The sequence below is a fragment of the Rhinolophus ferrumequinum genome, chromosome 4 (genome assembly GCF_004115265.2).
Source record: "Rhinolophus ferrumequinum isolate MPI-CBG mRhiFer1 chromosome 4, mRhiFer1_v1.p, whole genome shotgun sequence".
Classification (NCBI taxonomy): Eukaryota; Metazoa; Chordata; class Mammalia; order Chiroptera; family Rhinolophidae; genus Rhinolophus; species Rhinolophus ferrumequinum.
The window spans coordinates 7604882-7619884 of record NC_046287.1 but is presented as its reverse complement, the minus strand read 5'-3'; the positions used below and the strand labels follow the sequence as shown (position 1 = coordinate 7619884).

Below are 15003 nucleotides of genomic sequence, written 5' to 3'. Positions count from 1 at the left end.
CTGGAGAAAGCATTTAATTACCAGAGCAAGATCCTGTCATCATCTCCTCCCCTTGCGAGAGTGAAGACACAAGAGGAAACGGAGCCTTCCTCAGCCTGGGGCCGTGAGTGACAGAGGCGAGCACAGTCCCTGTTGACCTGGGCTTAAAAAGTGGAGCATAAGCAAGAAACAAATACGACCATCCACTGAGATGTGGGGATTATTTATTGTGGTCACATACCCTTACTGTTCCCGACCGCTGTGTTCCTTGAGAACAGGCACAGTACCACTGATATTTCTCTCCATGGTGCCATCTTCAAAACTGACTGGAATAAAAACATTGTATTTAAATTTTTATGTCGGATTTTTCCTAATTCATAGTGTCCAATTTCAAATACTCCTCTCTTATCTGTTTCTTCTGTGTCATTACTAAAGCGCAATTTCTCTTTCATTTTGGCACCAATGGTTTTTAAAATACAACAATTAAAATTTCTAATCAGTGCATAATCCCGTGTTGCTCACTCAGGTACCATTTTGTGTAGAACAAAATGTCTGCCTTATGGTGACGGAACAAATCCCACAGCACAGCTGTAGGCCCTGTTCCTCGGGGAGCCAGAAGAGGCCCGCTGCAGCTCATGCGTGCAGCCCGTGACAAAGCAAAGGGCTTGGATCAATCAGCTGACCAGGGGATGTGAGTGTTGCAGCCCAGGTCTCCCTGTATCCTCTGGCACAATGACACGGCAATAAAGGTAATGAAAGTTTCTTCCATTTGCCTTGATACACCTTTAAAAAAATAAAACCCTCACTTTTGAGTGTATAATTCTGGAGGGAAAATAAATCCTCTTTCTATGATCCACTGTAAACTGCATTGTTAAACAATGTAATATTAAAAAAGAAAGAGTTCCAACGCAGAGAGAGGCTCTTCCTGAAAGAAATGCCTAATGTACTTACTCTCTCTGTAATCCTTATGGTAACTTGAAAAGCCGATTTTTTTTCTTCCCCACGTAAATGTATTATAGACTCCAATCTTATTTCATGCACATGGGCAGAGAGCCAGCTACTGTATGCACTAGTTCACAGAGTTATAAACAAAAACCCCACAGCACTGCTATTTTCTTGCCCCTGTGAACAGTTCTAACACAATGCCTGTTACCTCCTCCGGTGGCCACGCCTCCAAACGCACTCTTTCATAGGAGAAGGTCCACCTAACCGTGACCCATCTGTTTAAATCTGGAAATTAAAATTAAACACATAGGCACTGTCTCAACGGTTATATATTTTCTATACTCAATTTCAAATTTTCAGCTCGAATTATCACAAAACCTTGAATTTTAACTTGAAGTTTTCATTTTTATAAAGGCCAAGTGTTTTATTTTGGAGGGAAGTGTGTCTACATTTAGTATAACGACAATGAGACTTCCTAAAGATACTTTCTGAAAGGTGACCACGTCTTCAGCTTAAAAAATAAGCTTGTAGCAGACCTTTTCATGATTTTTTTCCCCTAACAAAATCAATCTAAAGGAAAAACATCCAACATTGTTTTTCAACTTAAACAAAGTGTTTAGGGACCACAAGGAACATTTCTCGATTGTAAAACACACGTGGGTCCTCAGGTCCGTGCTATGAGTGGAATGGGGTCTCCTGCCCTGTATCGCTCATAATTGTAGCTGGCATTAGAAGGCCTTCTTTTCTTCCGCGGGAGCACTGGGGGGGGTGGCGCTTTTGCACAGTTTAAACTCTATCAGCATAACACTGAGAAGAAACCACAAAGAAAAAAAATGGATTGGTCCAAATACTCAAATATTTAAAACTACAATACTAAATTAAATAATACTAAATTTAAACAATAAATAAAAATTAGAGTACTTGCAGCATATCTTAACACAGAGAGATCTTTTACAATCAGCTATACACACAGAGAGAGACACAAGGTAAATCGGGACTAGTACACCTATGGAAAAAAAGGGAGTTAACCTCTCCAAGTGACATTTTTCACTGAGTATATAAGCGAAGATTTAAAAACCACTAGTTGGGGAGAGCATAGAGCAGGGGTGTCCAAACTTTTCTCAACGTTTTTCCCCAAGGGCCACATGCGGTAAAATACACACACAGCCGGGCCACTCACTCGAGGTGAAGTACGTATTGCCTCACCTGGTTTATTTAAGTAAACTAAATATATTTTTGGAATTTGCTGCGGGCCAATTAACAATGGATTGCGGGCCGCAGTTGGCCCGCGGGCCGCAGTTTGGACACCCCTGGCATAGAGCATACTTCTGGTGGTAATCAGTATTGGCGCCAGCTTTGGGGAAAGTAATTCGGCTACATCTATCAAAACCCCCATAAATGGGGGTTCCCTTAACCCACCACTTCGAAGTCTAGGTGTGTGACTTCATCTGATCATTAGACAGATGTCTGTAAGGATTTTTATTGCAGGGATTTTGATATACACGCACACAGAAGAACATCTGCTAGGACACATACGAAAATATCAACTCTGATTATCTACCAGGTAAAACCTAAAAAAATCACTAGCTTTTTTTTTCTTTTTATTACTCATTCTATTCAGATGTCTAAAGTTTCTATAATAAACATCTATTACTTTAGTCACAATTTGTCTTGTTTTTATTTTCTTCTTCAGAAAAAGAAGGAACTTTGAAAGCATAAAGATGGTGGGTGGAATGTTGAGATTCCTACCCACTGTTACCCACAAAACAAATTTTATTTTCATCGATTCAACAAGGCAGATTAAATGTGAAAAACAAAACGGTTGCCCCCTTACACAGCAAAATTCTTACTTCTTTTCTGGTTACTTCCACCTGCACAGAGAATTGTTCAAGGAAGATGTTTACCACCCCATACAAATTCTAGATAATTTTGGCCATGAAGACACAATTGCCCATACCTGCACAATGTTTTTTTCTTTTTAATGAGACTAGATACCTGAACAAAATATCTTTGTTTGGGAATGCAGGATACAGCAGGTGGTGGAAGAGAAATTGACTTCAACTTTCCCGAGAGCCCCCAAAGTAAGAAAGCGTCTGTGTTCCCTACATCACGTCCTGGTGACACACTGGAAAATGGCAGCAAGGGAGGGATGCTGAGCCTAGACGCAGAATCCCGAACAGCCTGTGAGGTGGCCGCACTGGCAGGCCTAGAGATGCCCTGGCTGCACGCCACAGCAGTAAACACAACCGGGTGTGCCGGCAACACTCACACACCGACACTCAGTTTGGCGCTGTTTCCAACCCCGGCTGAAGGATTTGTTTTCATCATATTAGGCAATGGCAAGGATTTCAAATGGACCAAACATTTTATATTCGTGTTAACAGCACTAACACAGCTTCCGCTGGCAGAAGCGAGAGAAACCAAGAATATCTGCATTAGTTCCTCCAGAGAAACTGGCTGCGAACCATCTGTCCTCAGCCACGACCACTCCCACCCAATCACGCCTTTTCTATAGGTCACCCCTGCCCAGCTTCTGTGAGCCCCTCCCCCCAGCCTCCACCCAAGAACCCGAGTCCCAGTGTTTCCCTGAATACAGACTAATGAAAAGTTCATTTCAACAGAGCCACAAAAGAGCCACAAAAGATCTTTTGTGGTAACACAAAAGATCTCTTAATGCTGAAAAATATTATTAGTTGTCCAGCTGCAAAAATTATTCATTCCTCCAGCCTTCACTCTAAGACCGAATGCATTGTTTCCCCTATATAACATGGGGTACTGGGGGCTGGACCATAAGGCCTGGGGAAACCAATGCTCTTGCACTCGAGGGTCTGCAAACCGGTTCAAGGTTATAAGCGTGGAACTGAAAAGCCTACTGAATTAGCAATAGGAAGTAGGCTGCATGCAGCGGAGACAAGTTTCTAAAACACCTACCAACCATATTTGGTGTCTACATTTGTGTCTAGCTGATTTTTGGAGAGATATTGGCCTTTCGGGAAATATACTGTCCCACTCTGAAAAACCAGAGGAAAAGAATTAGTAAGTCAATCAAGAGCAAAGCCAGATCCCATAGTGATTACAGATATTTGATCTATGTGGACTGCAAAGGAGACTATAAAAATTAGACCCCCCCACCAAGAGAGAAAAACTCAGTAGTGATTAATAATAAAAATAAATAAAAGCCAACCATGTATACAAAGGCAGTTTAACATTTATTTATAAATTTGTTTAAAAGAGTACAAAAGATTTTTTTTCTTCTACTCATGTTTGTACACTAGATTAAGAAAGTAGGGATTGAAAATCTAAAAAGATGCTGAAGCTTCCCCAAACCTGACCTGAGAATTAGCTGCTTAGAGAGACAAGCATGCAGCATCACAGCTCTCACTAACAGGAAAGCATCAAATGATTCCCTCATTTTCTATCTTACTAACATTGCTGTAATTATACTTCCAATAAAAGAGGCAAAAGTAATTAGAAACATACTGTAACATTTCACTGGCAGTAGAGATTAAATATAAATTCAGTGATCAGCTCCTGCAAACTTGCACGAATAATGACAGGGAGAAGAAACCTGTCCTCTCGGCTGCTCAGCTGAGTGAGTAGGCAGCTGAAGTCAAGGCAAGAGCGGTGAGGATGCACAAAATCACATTAGAAAAAAAGTGTCTCACGAGCGTTTTCAAGGTCAGTTGACAAAGGCCAGATGTAAGAAAGTATTTCTCACATATCCTGGAAGAAAAGGAAAACAAAATTACTACAGGCAGCAAAACAAAATGCAAAGCCTTTGTAAGTCCACAATAAGGGACCTTCAAAGAACACTCTTACTACATCAGGCTTAAGTGACTATTTGTTAATGATTTAAAGTCCCAGTGAAGTGATTGAATTTTCAAGTCCTCTGGCATTCGACTCACAAAATAGTCCCTGTCAACAAAGTAATGGCTCGTGGAGTGACGACGGCTCATCAGCTGTGTTCTTAGAGATAGGCTGACATGGGTCACAAATAATAATGTTCACAAATACTGTCACCCACCTCCACGGTTACAGCAAGGACAGGACTAACTCAGTGTGGAGCAGAGCCATTGAAATGGAAATCCATGGAGTATAATGCATTGTATCAGGCAGCAGGAAGGTGACATCTAAGGGACCCTGAAGAAGGGAGACAGACTAAATGAGTCTGCCCCAAACCACGAGCAAAGGTCAGGAAATCTCCACTAAGCCGCCCAGAACGCTGGACCAAGTTACACTCGGGATTCAGACTGCGGCTGTTCTCACACTCTGGAAAACTAAAATCTCAGGTTGTCTCAGAGGTCAAGGCAAATGTTTAGCTGCCCTTAAAGACAAAGGATTTAGAGTTTCTATGGTATCCCAAAGGGTGGCTCCTACTGGTATCAGAGAAAGACCATCTGAATTGATTCTTTCAGTGTTCCCCCTAGGTGCATCGTGAAAACTAATAGACTCTCGAAAACGAAAACACATTTTTAAAAAATACAAAAGCAATTTTAAATCATCAAATAAATACATATTAAATGAGAAGAATGTGATTTAAATTTTAAGAGGTTTAAAAATAAAGATCAATCGAATTTGTCCACCCAACTCATATTTATCAGAGGCCTGCTGCTTAAGTTTCTATATCATGTTTTAAGAAACTACTTTTATTTTCCTTGGCTTTCGTCTTAGTTTTATCATATTTTCTGCCTTCTCCCTTTCCTTTTGTCTTTGGCTTTTTACTGGTTCCAATATTTCTTCTAAGCCCCATCTGTGAGTTGGGACTAGCTCTTTTCTCTCATTCCTTGGGGGAGCTCACTCATCACCTATCTAAATAAATGACACACTTTTAATATTTTCTATCTACTAACCGTTTATTAACTTGTTATTTACAAAACACATTCAGGATAAGTTTATGGCTTCTTACTTTTGCATGTTGTCCTTTGATGAATAGATGTTTTATTTTATCTTATTTTAATAAGATGTTTTATTTTACTTGCCATTTCTTGTTGGTTTATACTTTGGATCTTATGAAATCTTCCCTAGCTCAATTTTATAAATAGTCCATTCTAAAATTTAAAAATATTTTCTATTTAAAAAGTTTAATCAACCTGGAATTTATTTCTGATGAACAGTGTTAGGAAGGGACTGATTTTCATGTGGGTAAATGTACCCACTTGTCTCAACAATTAGGTAAGTCCATTTTCCCCCAGTGACATGTTCTGCCTTTTGTCATACATCAAAATTCTAGAAATGGTGGGGTCTGCCTGTACCAATTCTATATCATAGTAAATATTTTACTAAGTCCCTACATACATTCTTTATCTTCAGGAGTGAATTGGCTATTCTTGGTTCTCTGCTTTGATTAGAACTTGAGTCAATCTATGTATTATCTGAGCTCATTCCTAGCCATTAATAAGGTATAACTCTCCATTTACTTGTTCCTTAATGTTTTTCTATAAAATTTTACATATTTTAAAAAGGTTTTCTACATTTTTTATTAGATCTTTTTATTAGATTGTTTTGTGTAGTCCCAATGTGTACAAACAAAGTTAGTTTTTATATACTGATCTTATATCTACCAACAATGCCGGGTACTTATTTATTGTAATAATTTGAATACAAATTCTTTTGTATTTTCCAGGTAGATCACTGTATCGTGTGTGATTTATAAAGTTTTTTTTTCAATCCTTACATCTGATTTAAAGAAAATGCCTTTGATACATTTTGTTTATGGATTTTTGATGTCTTTTTTTTTTAATAAAGAAATCTCCTTTCTATCCCTAGCTTGCTAGAACTTTTTACCACAAACAAGTATTAAAATTATCAAATACTTTCTCTGTATCTATTGAGATGATCATATGGTGTTTGTCCTATAATTTATGAGGTGAATTATCTCAATTTTCTGTTTATTTGTTTTTTTAATTCATTTACAATAAGCCAAGCTTACATTTTGGGATACATGTAATCTGATAAGGACATATTTTGCCTTTTTAAAATATTCCTTATTGAATCTAGCAAAGTTTTGTGAATTTTTTTGAATCTATGTTTGTAAGATGATCTTTTTTGGTTTTTTTGTTTGTTTGTTTTTTCCTGTATAGTCTTTGTCTAATTTTGATAGAAAGTTGCATTCACCTGCTTAATCCTTTTGGGGTATACTTCCTCCTTTCCATTTATCTAAAAAAACTCTCTAGACATTTGGAATAATCTGTTCCAAAACATTTGGTGGAACTTTTCTGTACTATGTGTAGGCCTGGCTTTTAATTTATGGGGAGGTAGTAACAAATTAACCTGCATCGTGTTTGTATCATTCTGAATTCCCACCAACGATGTGTGAAACAACCTGATTCTCCACAGCCTTGTCAACAAAGTATATTGCCAATCTTCTGTTTTCTGGTTTTTGTTTTTGTTTTTTCCAAATACTAATAGATGAGAATAGTACTTTGGTTTAGTTCTTAATTTTTATTCCTTTTGTTCTGATAAGTTCATTTAGTGCTTTAATTTCAATGATTATAGGTTGTTGTTTTTTATCTCTAAAAGTTCTGTATTGTTCTTTTTTCAAATCTTCTTGGTTGTTTTTGTCTCTTGTTTGTGCTCATTGTTTTAAATCCAGTCTCTATTTCCTCAAATGTCTTATACACAGCTATTTTAAGTTCAGCATCTAGTCACTTCAGTATATCACATCATTTAGTTCTAAATCTCTGTTGTTTGGGTGAACCAATCACAGCCACCTGTTTCCTTGTACATGTGTTAAGTTCCCGTCAGTGTTTTTTCATGCTTGGGATACAACCAAAGAGTCCTGCTCTGATAGCATATGGAGCATACATTACCACAGGGAGAGACTAAGAGTAAATAGTTAACAAAACATATACATAAAATGATGTTAGATATTGCTGAGTACTGTAGAAAAAAGAAGTGGAGCCCAGAAAGAGGATGACAAGTGCCAGGGGTGAAGGCACAGGTGGCAGCAGTAACCAGATGACCAAGGAACCCTAAGGGGGAATTCAAGGAAATACTTGAAGGAGAACAAATCCTATGAATATTTTGGAGAAGAGCGTAGAGGGAGCAGCCAGTACAAAAGCCACAAGGAGAGAGCAGCTGGTTCCTCAAGGTTTCAACAGTAAGAAAGCAAGTGTGGCTCGGAGGAGTGAGGGGCACAGCAGAAATAGGGTGCCCGAGGGGTAAGGTGGAGTCAGATCACGTACCACCTGCTAGGCTACTGTGTGGACTTTGGCTTTTACTCCAAGTGATTTGGAGAGTTGTTGGAGCCGTTAGAGGGTTTTGAGCAGAAGACTGACAGGATCTGACTTCTGTTTCAAAGGGATAATTCTCGTATGGAGAACAGACTCTAGGTGGGGAAGTGTGGAAGCAACGAAACCACCTAGGAGATGATTTCAAGAATCCAGATGATCATTGATGGAGGCAGGAGTGGGGAAGAGAAACTGTTGGTTTGGATATATTTTCAAGGATGAGTCAAGAATATTTCCTGATGGATCGGCTATGGAAGGACGTGAGAGATGGGTTGTACTATTGTGCAAACAGGAAAAAGTCCAGATAGAGCGTTGGGGTAAAGGGACCGAAGGTTAAATTTTAGACATGCTAAGATTGAAATGTCTACTAGATACACAAGTAGAGATGCTGGGCAGACAAATGCATATGCAAGCCTAAAGTTTGGAGAAAGAGGTCTAGGCTGGAAATAGAAATTTGGGAGTAATAAGCATATAGATAGTATTTAATTTCATGAGAATATTTGGGGCCACCAAGGTATCAAGTAAACATAAAATTCAGAAGGTGGATCCCTGAGGCACCCCAAAGTTGAGAGGACAAAAAGATGCAGGGGATTCAGCAAAGAAGAATGAAAAGGTGTGGCCACTGAAGTAGGTAGAAACCCAAGAGAGTACAGGGTCCCAGAAGTCAAGTAGAGAAACAGTTTCAAAGAGAAGGGAGTGATTCAGCATGACAAATGACACTAAAAGGTCAAAAAATGAACCCTGAGAAATAGCCACAGGATTTGCAACGTGTCCATCGTTAGTGAGCATGACAAGAGCATTTCTGTTGACTGGTAAAGTCTAACACTTGATTAGAGTGGGTTTAAGAGTAATGGGAGGGAAGAAATTAGAGACAGCAAGGACAGACCCCTCTTGAAGTTTTGCTCAAAAGGGAACAAAGACACAGCAAGAGGGAAAGGTGGTAACAATATAGTTTATATTTATTAATATTTTATGCTGATGGGAATTTTCTAGTTAAGATGGAACAAAGTCCCCCAGTCAGTGGAGACAGAAACTGGTCCACAAGGAAGGGCAGGCGTACGGTAGGGATGCTAAGTAGAGATGGAGGTGGAAGTGGGAGCCTGAGTTCTCACCTTTCTGCCACATTTCTTTCAAGTAAGGGAAGAGCCAATAACCACTTTGGACTTGGACATGCCTGTCCTACTAAGGAAACTTCAATCACCCTCACTCACATCGTATCATGAGGAAACAATGTTCCCCTCTTTTCAGTCCGTGAGGAACCTAAGCAAAGCCTTACAATTTGCTTACGTAAGGTCCGCCAGCCATCACCAGTGAGCCGAATTCCCCATTCCCTCAGCAGCCTCCCATTTAGTTAATTCACTTACTCTCTCCCATCAGCTTCGCCCCAAGCCCAGGTGTTTTTCTAGGTACTTTCAAAATTTGGGGAGTGGATCAGTAGAGAGCAAAATGTGCACCCAGTTTGCAAGTCCTGTCCAAAATCTGAGTTTCAATCACGTTTCATTAACTTATAAGTTCCATGAACTTGGACAATAAACTCACATGACTTCTACTCACAGATTCTTATGAGCACATCAATAATTTATAAATTGTAACACATGATGCAAAAAAAACCCTGTGTTGAGATTCTTTTCTGTCTCTTCCATGTTGTCTCTTTTCTGAATGCAATAGTGATACACATGACCATATGCTATGGACGAATACACACGTCCACTATGCATTCTCTGCAAAGTTGCCTATATTCCGTTATCTTCTTATAGACAAATTTGTGAAATCAACCAATTTTAACCACTGGATACCTTTTAAGGAGACTTGCATATAAGATTTCTAACAGATTATCTTCTCAAAAATGATCTTTTGTCCACTGACTATTAAAGAGTGATCTTCTCTATTGAGTTTCCAGGTTGGCGAGCCCTTGATGATTTTGTTGCATTTAACCAGTTTAAAGATTTCTATCTGCTTTTTTTTTTTTGAGTAGACACATATGCACTTGGGCTTCAATTAAATTGTAAAGCCACTGTAGTTAGTTTTGATTCTGTACACATTGCAAACCCACAATCACATCATGCCAAAGACTCAGTGCTGCCTCCATAACATACAGGGCACGCAAAACACATTAAATACACATTGCAACTTGCGAGGTTTTCTTCACAGAAATCTACAAGGACATTTCATTTTCCCAAACCGCCTTTTGCTGTAGGGTGTTTTAAAAAATCATTTTGTAGTGAAAAACTAAATACCGGTTTCTCTGAAATGCTAGTTTCACTGAAAAAAAAAAAATGTATTACTAGAGAATACTTAACTGTTTTTATAACCATATTTCACTAAAAATTTTCCTGAAAAAAAAACAACACAACATGTTCATTGTTTTTTGTTGTAGGTCCGGGCCAGGGGGGTTAAAAGCCTCACAGTCCAGCAGAGCAGGCTGAGAACAAAGGGCAGGTGTCATTGTTTCACTGTGATTGGCCGGAGCTGAAATCAGGGTTTCCTCCCTCTCAGAAGCTACTGTAGCATTTACAGTAATCACCCTGGCTGACTGCCCATCACGCAGCTGAACAGCACAGCACACAAATATCTGGAGAGAAGGCCACAACATATTTTTAAAATTTTCATTGTTTTTATTCTTCAACTCTGAAAGATTGTTTTTTAAGAGAAAAAGAAAAAAAAACACCTCACCCAGCTGTTACCACTATTCATATTCCAATCGCCTCCAAAGTTCCCCAGGCCACCTGGTTGACTTCTGCCTTGGAGTCGGTCCAGAAACGCATTATTTACCCTTTAAAACAATGAGAAATGTGTGTAAGTGAAAAGCTTGCTGCAAGGCTGAGAGATTTTTGAGAACTTAATGTGCTGTATGACTGACTGTGGGATTGCTTCCTCCCTCCAGCTTAGAAGAAATCTACGGAAACTTCTTTTCACATTAACCATGTGACATGTTGTTAACAGCCCTTTGCTGGAGCAGGTGCCATTTGAGGCTGAGGCCAGAGGGGGCACAATTCTTAACTTCTGAGTTTTTCTTGCCTGTCTTCTCAAGCAACCATACCCTACAGCCATGCCAGGCATGAACCCCAGAGGCTGAGGGAAGATGGAAGCTTCAGCAAGACCTAAAACGTGAAGAGAAAACAAAAAGAGCAATGTGGCACTGTTGTTGCAAGCTAGATGTCCCTCCTATGTGCCAGTCTTGCCAAAGTAAATCCCACAAGTGAAAAATAGAAGGAAAATGGAAGAGTGCTTGGGAAAGGGGAACTATCAGAAGGGGGAGCCCTGAACTTCTAAAAGAAGGAATGGGTACGTCTTTCCCTTACTTTCCCAAGTATGATGGCAGGTCATACTGCAGCAACCAATTTCATAAATTAAGTTAAATGCACAGGAGGTAAAACCATAAAGAAAAGTAAGAAAGTGATTATCATAAAGGTCAGAATAAGGGCTAACTGTAGGCGGCAGTTATATTCTATTCCTGAAGCTGGCTCACCTGGGTGATCGCTTCATAATTAATCACTCTAAATATTTGTTTCATGGACTTGCATATGCCTGTCGTACTACGAAATTTTAACTTTACATCCCTTAATTTAAAGGGGTAAATGAAAGGCAACAGCACGCTTTGAGTTGCCTTGGTATATCTGAGTAGCGTCGGGGAGGTGAAGGATGGAGAAAGAGCATTGAAATAGGTACCCCGTGACGTCAACAGATTACTGAAAAACAGTGTTTACGACTAGAAGCTTCATGGCTGAAGCACAGTGCCTGGTGCACGGCAGCTACTCCTCAGTGCACGTGTAAGGGAGGAAGGGTAAGCTGGACCCCGTCACACTGGCCTCCTGTCAGTCGGGCAGACGAGCAGAATGCGGTCACGTTATGTGGCTGAAAGGCGGCGGCGGTGGCAGGTTTGGGAACTCTGAGGCTAAGGACTGCTGGGTGGCAAAGCCAGATGCCGGGTTTGTTTTATGCCTGCCTGTACTTGCTCAGGGCTAAAATGCCAACTGCCTGTTGACCCAGTTGGATCTCTAGCTTATTGGGTGGCTGTTCTCTCAACAAGTTCAAGTCCCATCAGGCAGTGGTGACATCTGAGTAAAGCGCTTCCCTCCTCCCACCATAAATTCTTCCCAACTGCCATATCCTGGTCAGCCTGGTTCACTGCACAGTTCAATGTTTAAGTCCCCTTTACAGGACCTCTCAGCATGCAGATTGAACAGTACCTTCCTGGAGACTTGCATATTCAGGAAAAGAAAGCTGACTCTGCTGCCCCTTAAGCAACGCAACCGAGGGTATTCTGGACTACTCATACACCGCGGGCTGCTTTCATCCAGGCTTTTTGTCAGTAACAGAGATGGGCTTTCCCTCGACGGCCCCCATCCCACCTCACATCCAAACCACTAGAAGTCTTAGTTCTACCCACTAAACACATCCTGAGAAAATCCAGTAGAAGACTAAATTAATTTATGGTCTGTTTTATTAAAACAAAAAAAAATAGGTGGCAGTAATGGGGCCCCCTTACCCAACCAAAGAGTCTAACCCGTGTGTCCGAGTTTTGATGTTTCTGTATCAGCAGAAGAGAACACATAAATGCACACTTGACATTTTGACACTATTTTGACTGGACTATCTAGTCAAAGAATATGAGCATCCATCCACCATTAGTGGCTCCGGCAGCAGTAAGAGCTTCCGTTAATACCTTTTAAAGTCTCAATGACAAAACGTAACCACCAGAATTTAATAATCTATGTTAGTGATAGTGGGAAAGTTAAACATATAAAAGAAGCCACTCGGTTTCAAAAGAAGAATTTGCTCCTTTAAATCATGAGAGCCTTTACATTAAATTATTCTCCTGAGACACTCAAGCACACCGCCATAAACGCAAACAACCCAAGTGCCCCTCAGAAAACTCCTAACACAATAATGACAGACATGGTGGCTATTAGCACTGTCCCCATCAACATGATATTGAACTGGGTACTCAATGTCTGCTTGTAGGAATAGCATAGAGAGTACTGCTACTATTAAAAAGTCCAGAATGGTTCTATTATTTTTTTTTTCCTGACATGTTAGTCAATATGAAATCACTTCATGGGGATTTTTGTCTGAGCTTCAGCATACCAGGGTGGATGTTCCACCACCTATACCAGTTCAATCATTCTAAAGTGGTCTAAAAATGGCAGAGTGTCATCTCAAAAGATGAAGGTTTACACTTTTCTTCCATGGGAGGCAAATTAAATATAGCATAAATAAATGCATAGCTTATGAGCCTGATTCGATTTTCTAGTGTAAATTTATGCAATCTAGTCAGAAAAATTGGATATTGTATGTGCATATATGTGTGTATGTAGCAGCTGGCATCTTCACACATATACCGCACCCCAATAATAAAAACATTAAAAAGATAATACAGATTCCAAAACTATGTTCAATATTACCCTAGTGTTTTCCTAAAACATTGTAAACACTTTATAGGGAATTGTCTTAACGAAGCATGTTTATTTTATTAGCCATTTATACCTCCTTTGTTCTGCCTGGTGGGTTTTTGTTCTTTCTTCCTCCTGTTGCTGTTGCTTAAATTTCAGTAACTCACTCTAGGAACAATAAGAGTTTTAAAATATAGTTTTCAGTTAACATGGTAGTACAGAAAACAGCCAAGTTAATTACGTATTTAACCTTAGTTGGTGCAATATTTCATTTTTGAAACTTTTACTTAAGTACCATTTCTATGTAAAATTATTTTCATATATATATATCAAAAATAATTGTACCTTCGTCAAATAAAAGCTCTGTGAGTTTGAAATTGTGAGATTAAAATGCATGTTCAAGATATTAGATCAAGAGTTCCAACACACACAGAGGGAAACACAATGTGAGTCAAACTTACCTGTGTCTTGCAAAGAAAAATAAAATGAAGTGCTTAAAGAACACAGCACTATTTTTTGGTCATTTCTCTAGCATTTCTTTCCCAACAAATTCGTAGCCACTTACAAATAAATACTGGATTCAATTCTATAGTTCAATTCCATTTATAAAACATTTTCCATCCTGGAGAATAATCACTCAACCTATTATTAACTAGTTACTTCTAATAGTAGCAGAACTTTGAACTCCCTGGGAGCGGGGGGTGGGATATTTTGCTTCAAATAGGAGATCAATTACTAAAACTAAATCTCTAGCTTCTGACATTCTGATTATCTTCTTCGAAGAGGCAACTTGAGTTCCAAACTCAGTTACTATGTTAAAACAAAGAACTAGGTGCCAGGATTTCTCTAATACTCAACTACCTCCCTTGAGGCAGACTGAGTTTTAACCTCATTTCAAAGGCCGAAAAAGGCAGAGGGAAGAGTTATCAGGCCTGTGCCATATTCATAAGTTGCCTGAATCAGAGATTTTTTAGCAGAGAAAATACTGTCACGTCTTGATCAGTGCATTCCAACACACGTATTTTTTTTTAACCCCAAAACTTTGTTCATGAAAAGCATAAAATGAATTCGAAGTTCAGACTGATATTTTATTTTTTTAACTTTATACAAAGGCCTTCTAACATTCCATGGTACCCAAAATAAAAATACTGTTTTCTTAAACTGTGATAGTTCAAATATACTAGTCATTAATCTCTAAAGTGCATTATTCAATTCTAATTCCTATCCAGCACCAACAAGGGAGAAATTAGAGTTTTCTAAATAACTGAATGATATTCATTCAAACATTCCACAAGCATTTATTAAACACCAAATGCCAAGCCTTGTGCTAGAGACTCACATTCCCCCAATAGTATGAAGTCTTTAATGCATTTTAATTTTTCTCACTATAATATATGTACGTAGTTTTAAGAGTCCACCAAGTAACAGTACTACTTATTAGTACTATCAAGCCTTAC

General features: G+C 39.2%; 1 protein-coding gene across 2 annotated transcripts in view; it reads right to left on the bottom strand.

The window, feature by feature from the left end:
* Positions 1–3855: 3855 nt before the first annotated feature.
* Positions 3856–15003, bottom strand: part of EPSTI1 (epithelial stromal interaction 1) — an 82793-nt gene continuing 71645 nt past the window's right edge. Inside the window, exons 9-12 of one of the 2 annotated variants that reach the window (XR_004422810.1) lie at positions 13641–13714; positions 10827–10926; positions 4405–4647; positions 3856–3935 (exon numbers count right to left, since the gene is read on the bottom strand). Coding sequence is in view for 1 of the 2 variants with exons in the window: in XM_033103881.1 (XP_032959772.1) it covers positions 4639–4647; positions 10827–10926; positions 13641–13714 (183 nt within the window). In the remaining variant the exon portion in view is untranslated. Of the gene's footprint in view, positions 3936–4125; positions 4648–10826; positions 10927–13640; positions 13715–15003 lie in introns of those variants that run through there. The other variant, XM_033103881.1, reaches the window with a different exon arrangement.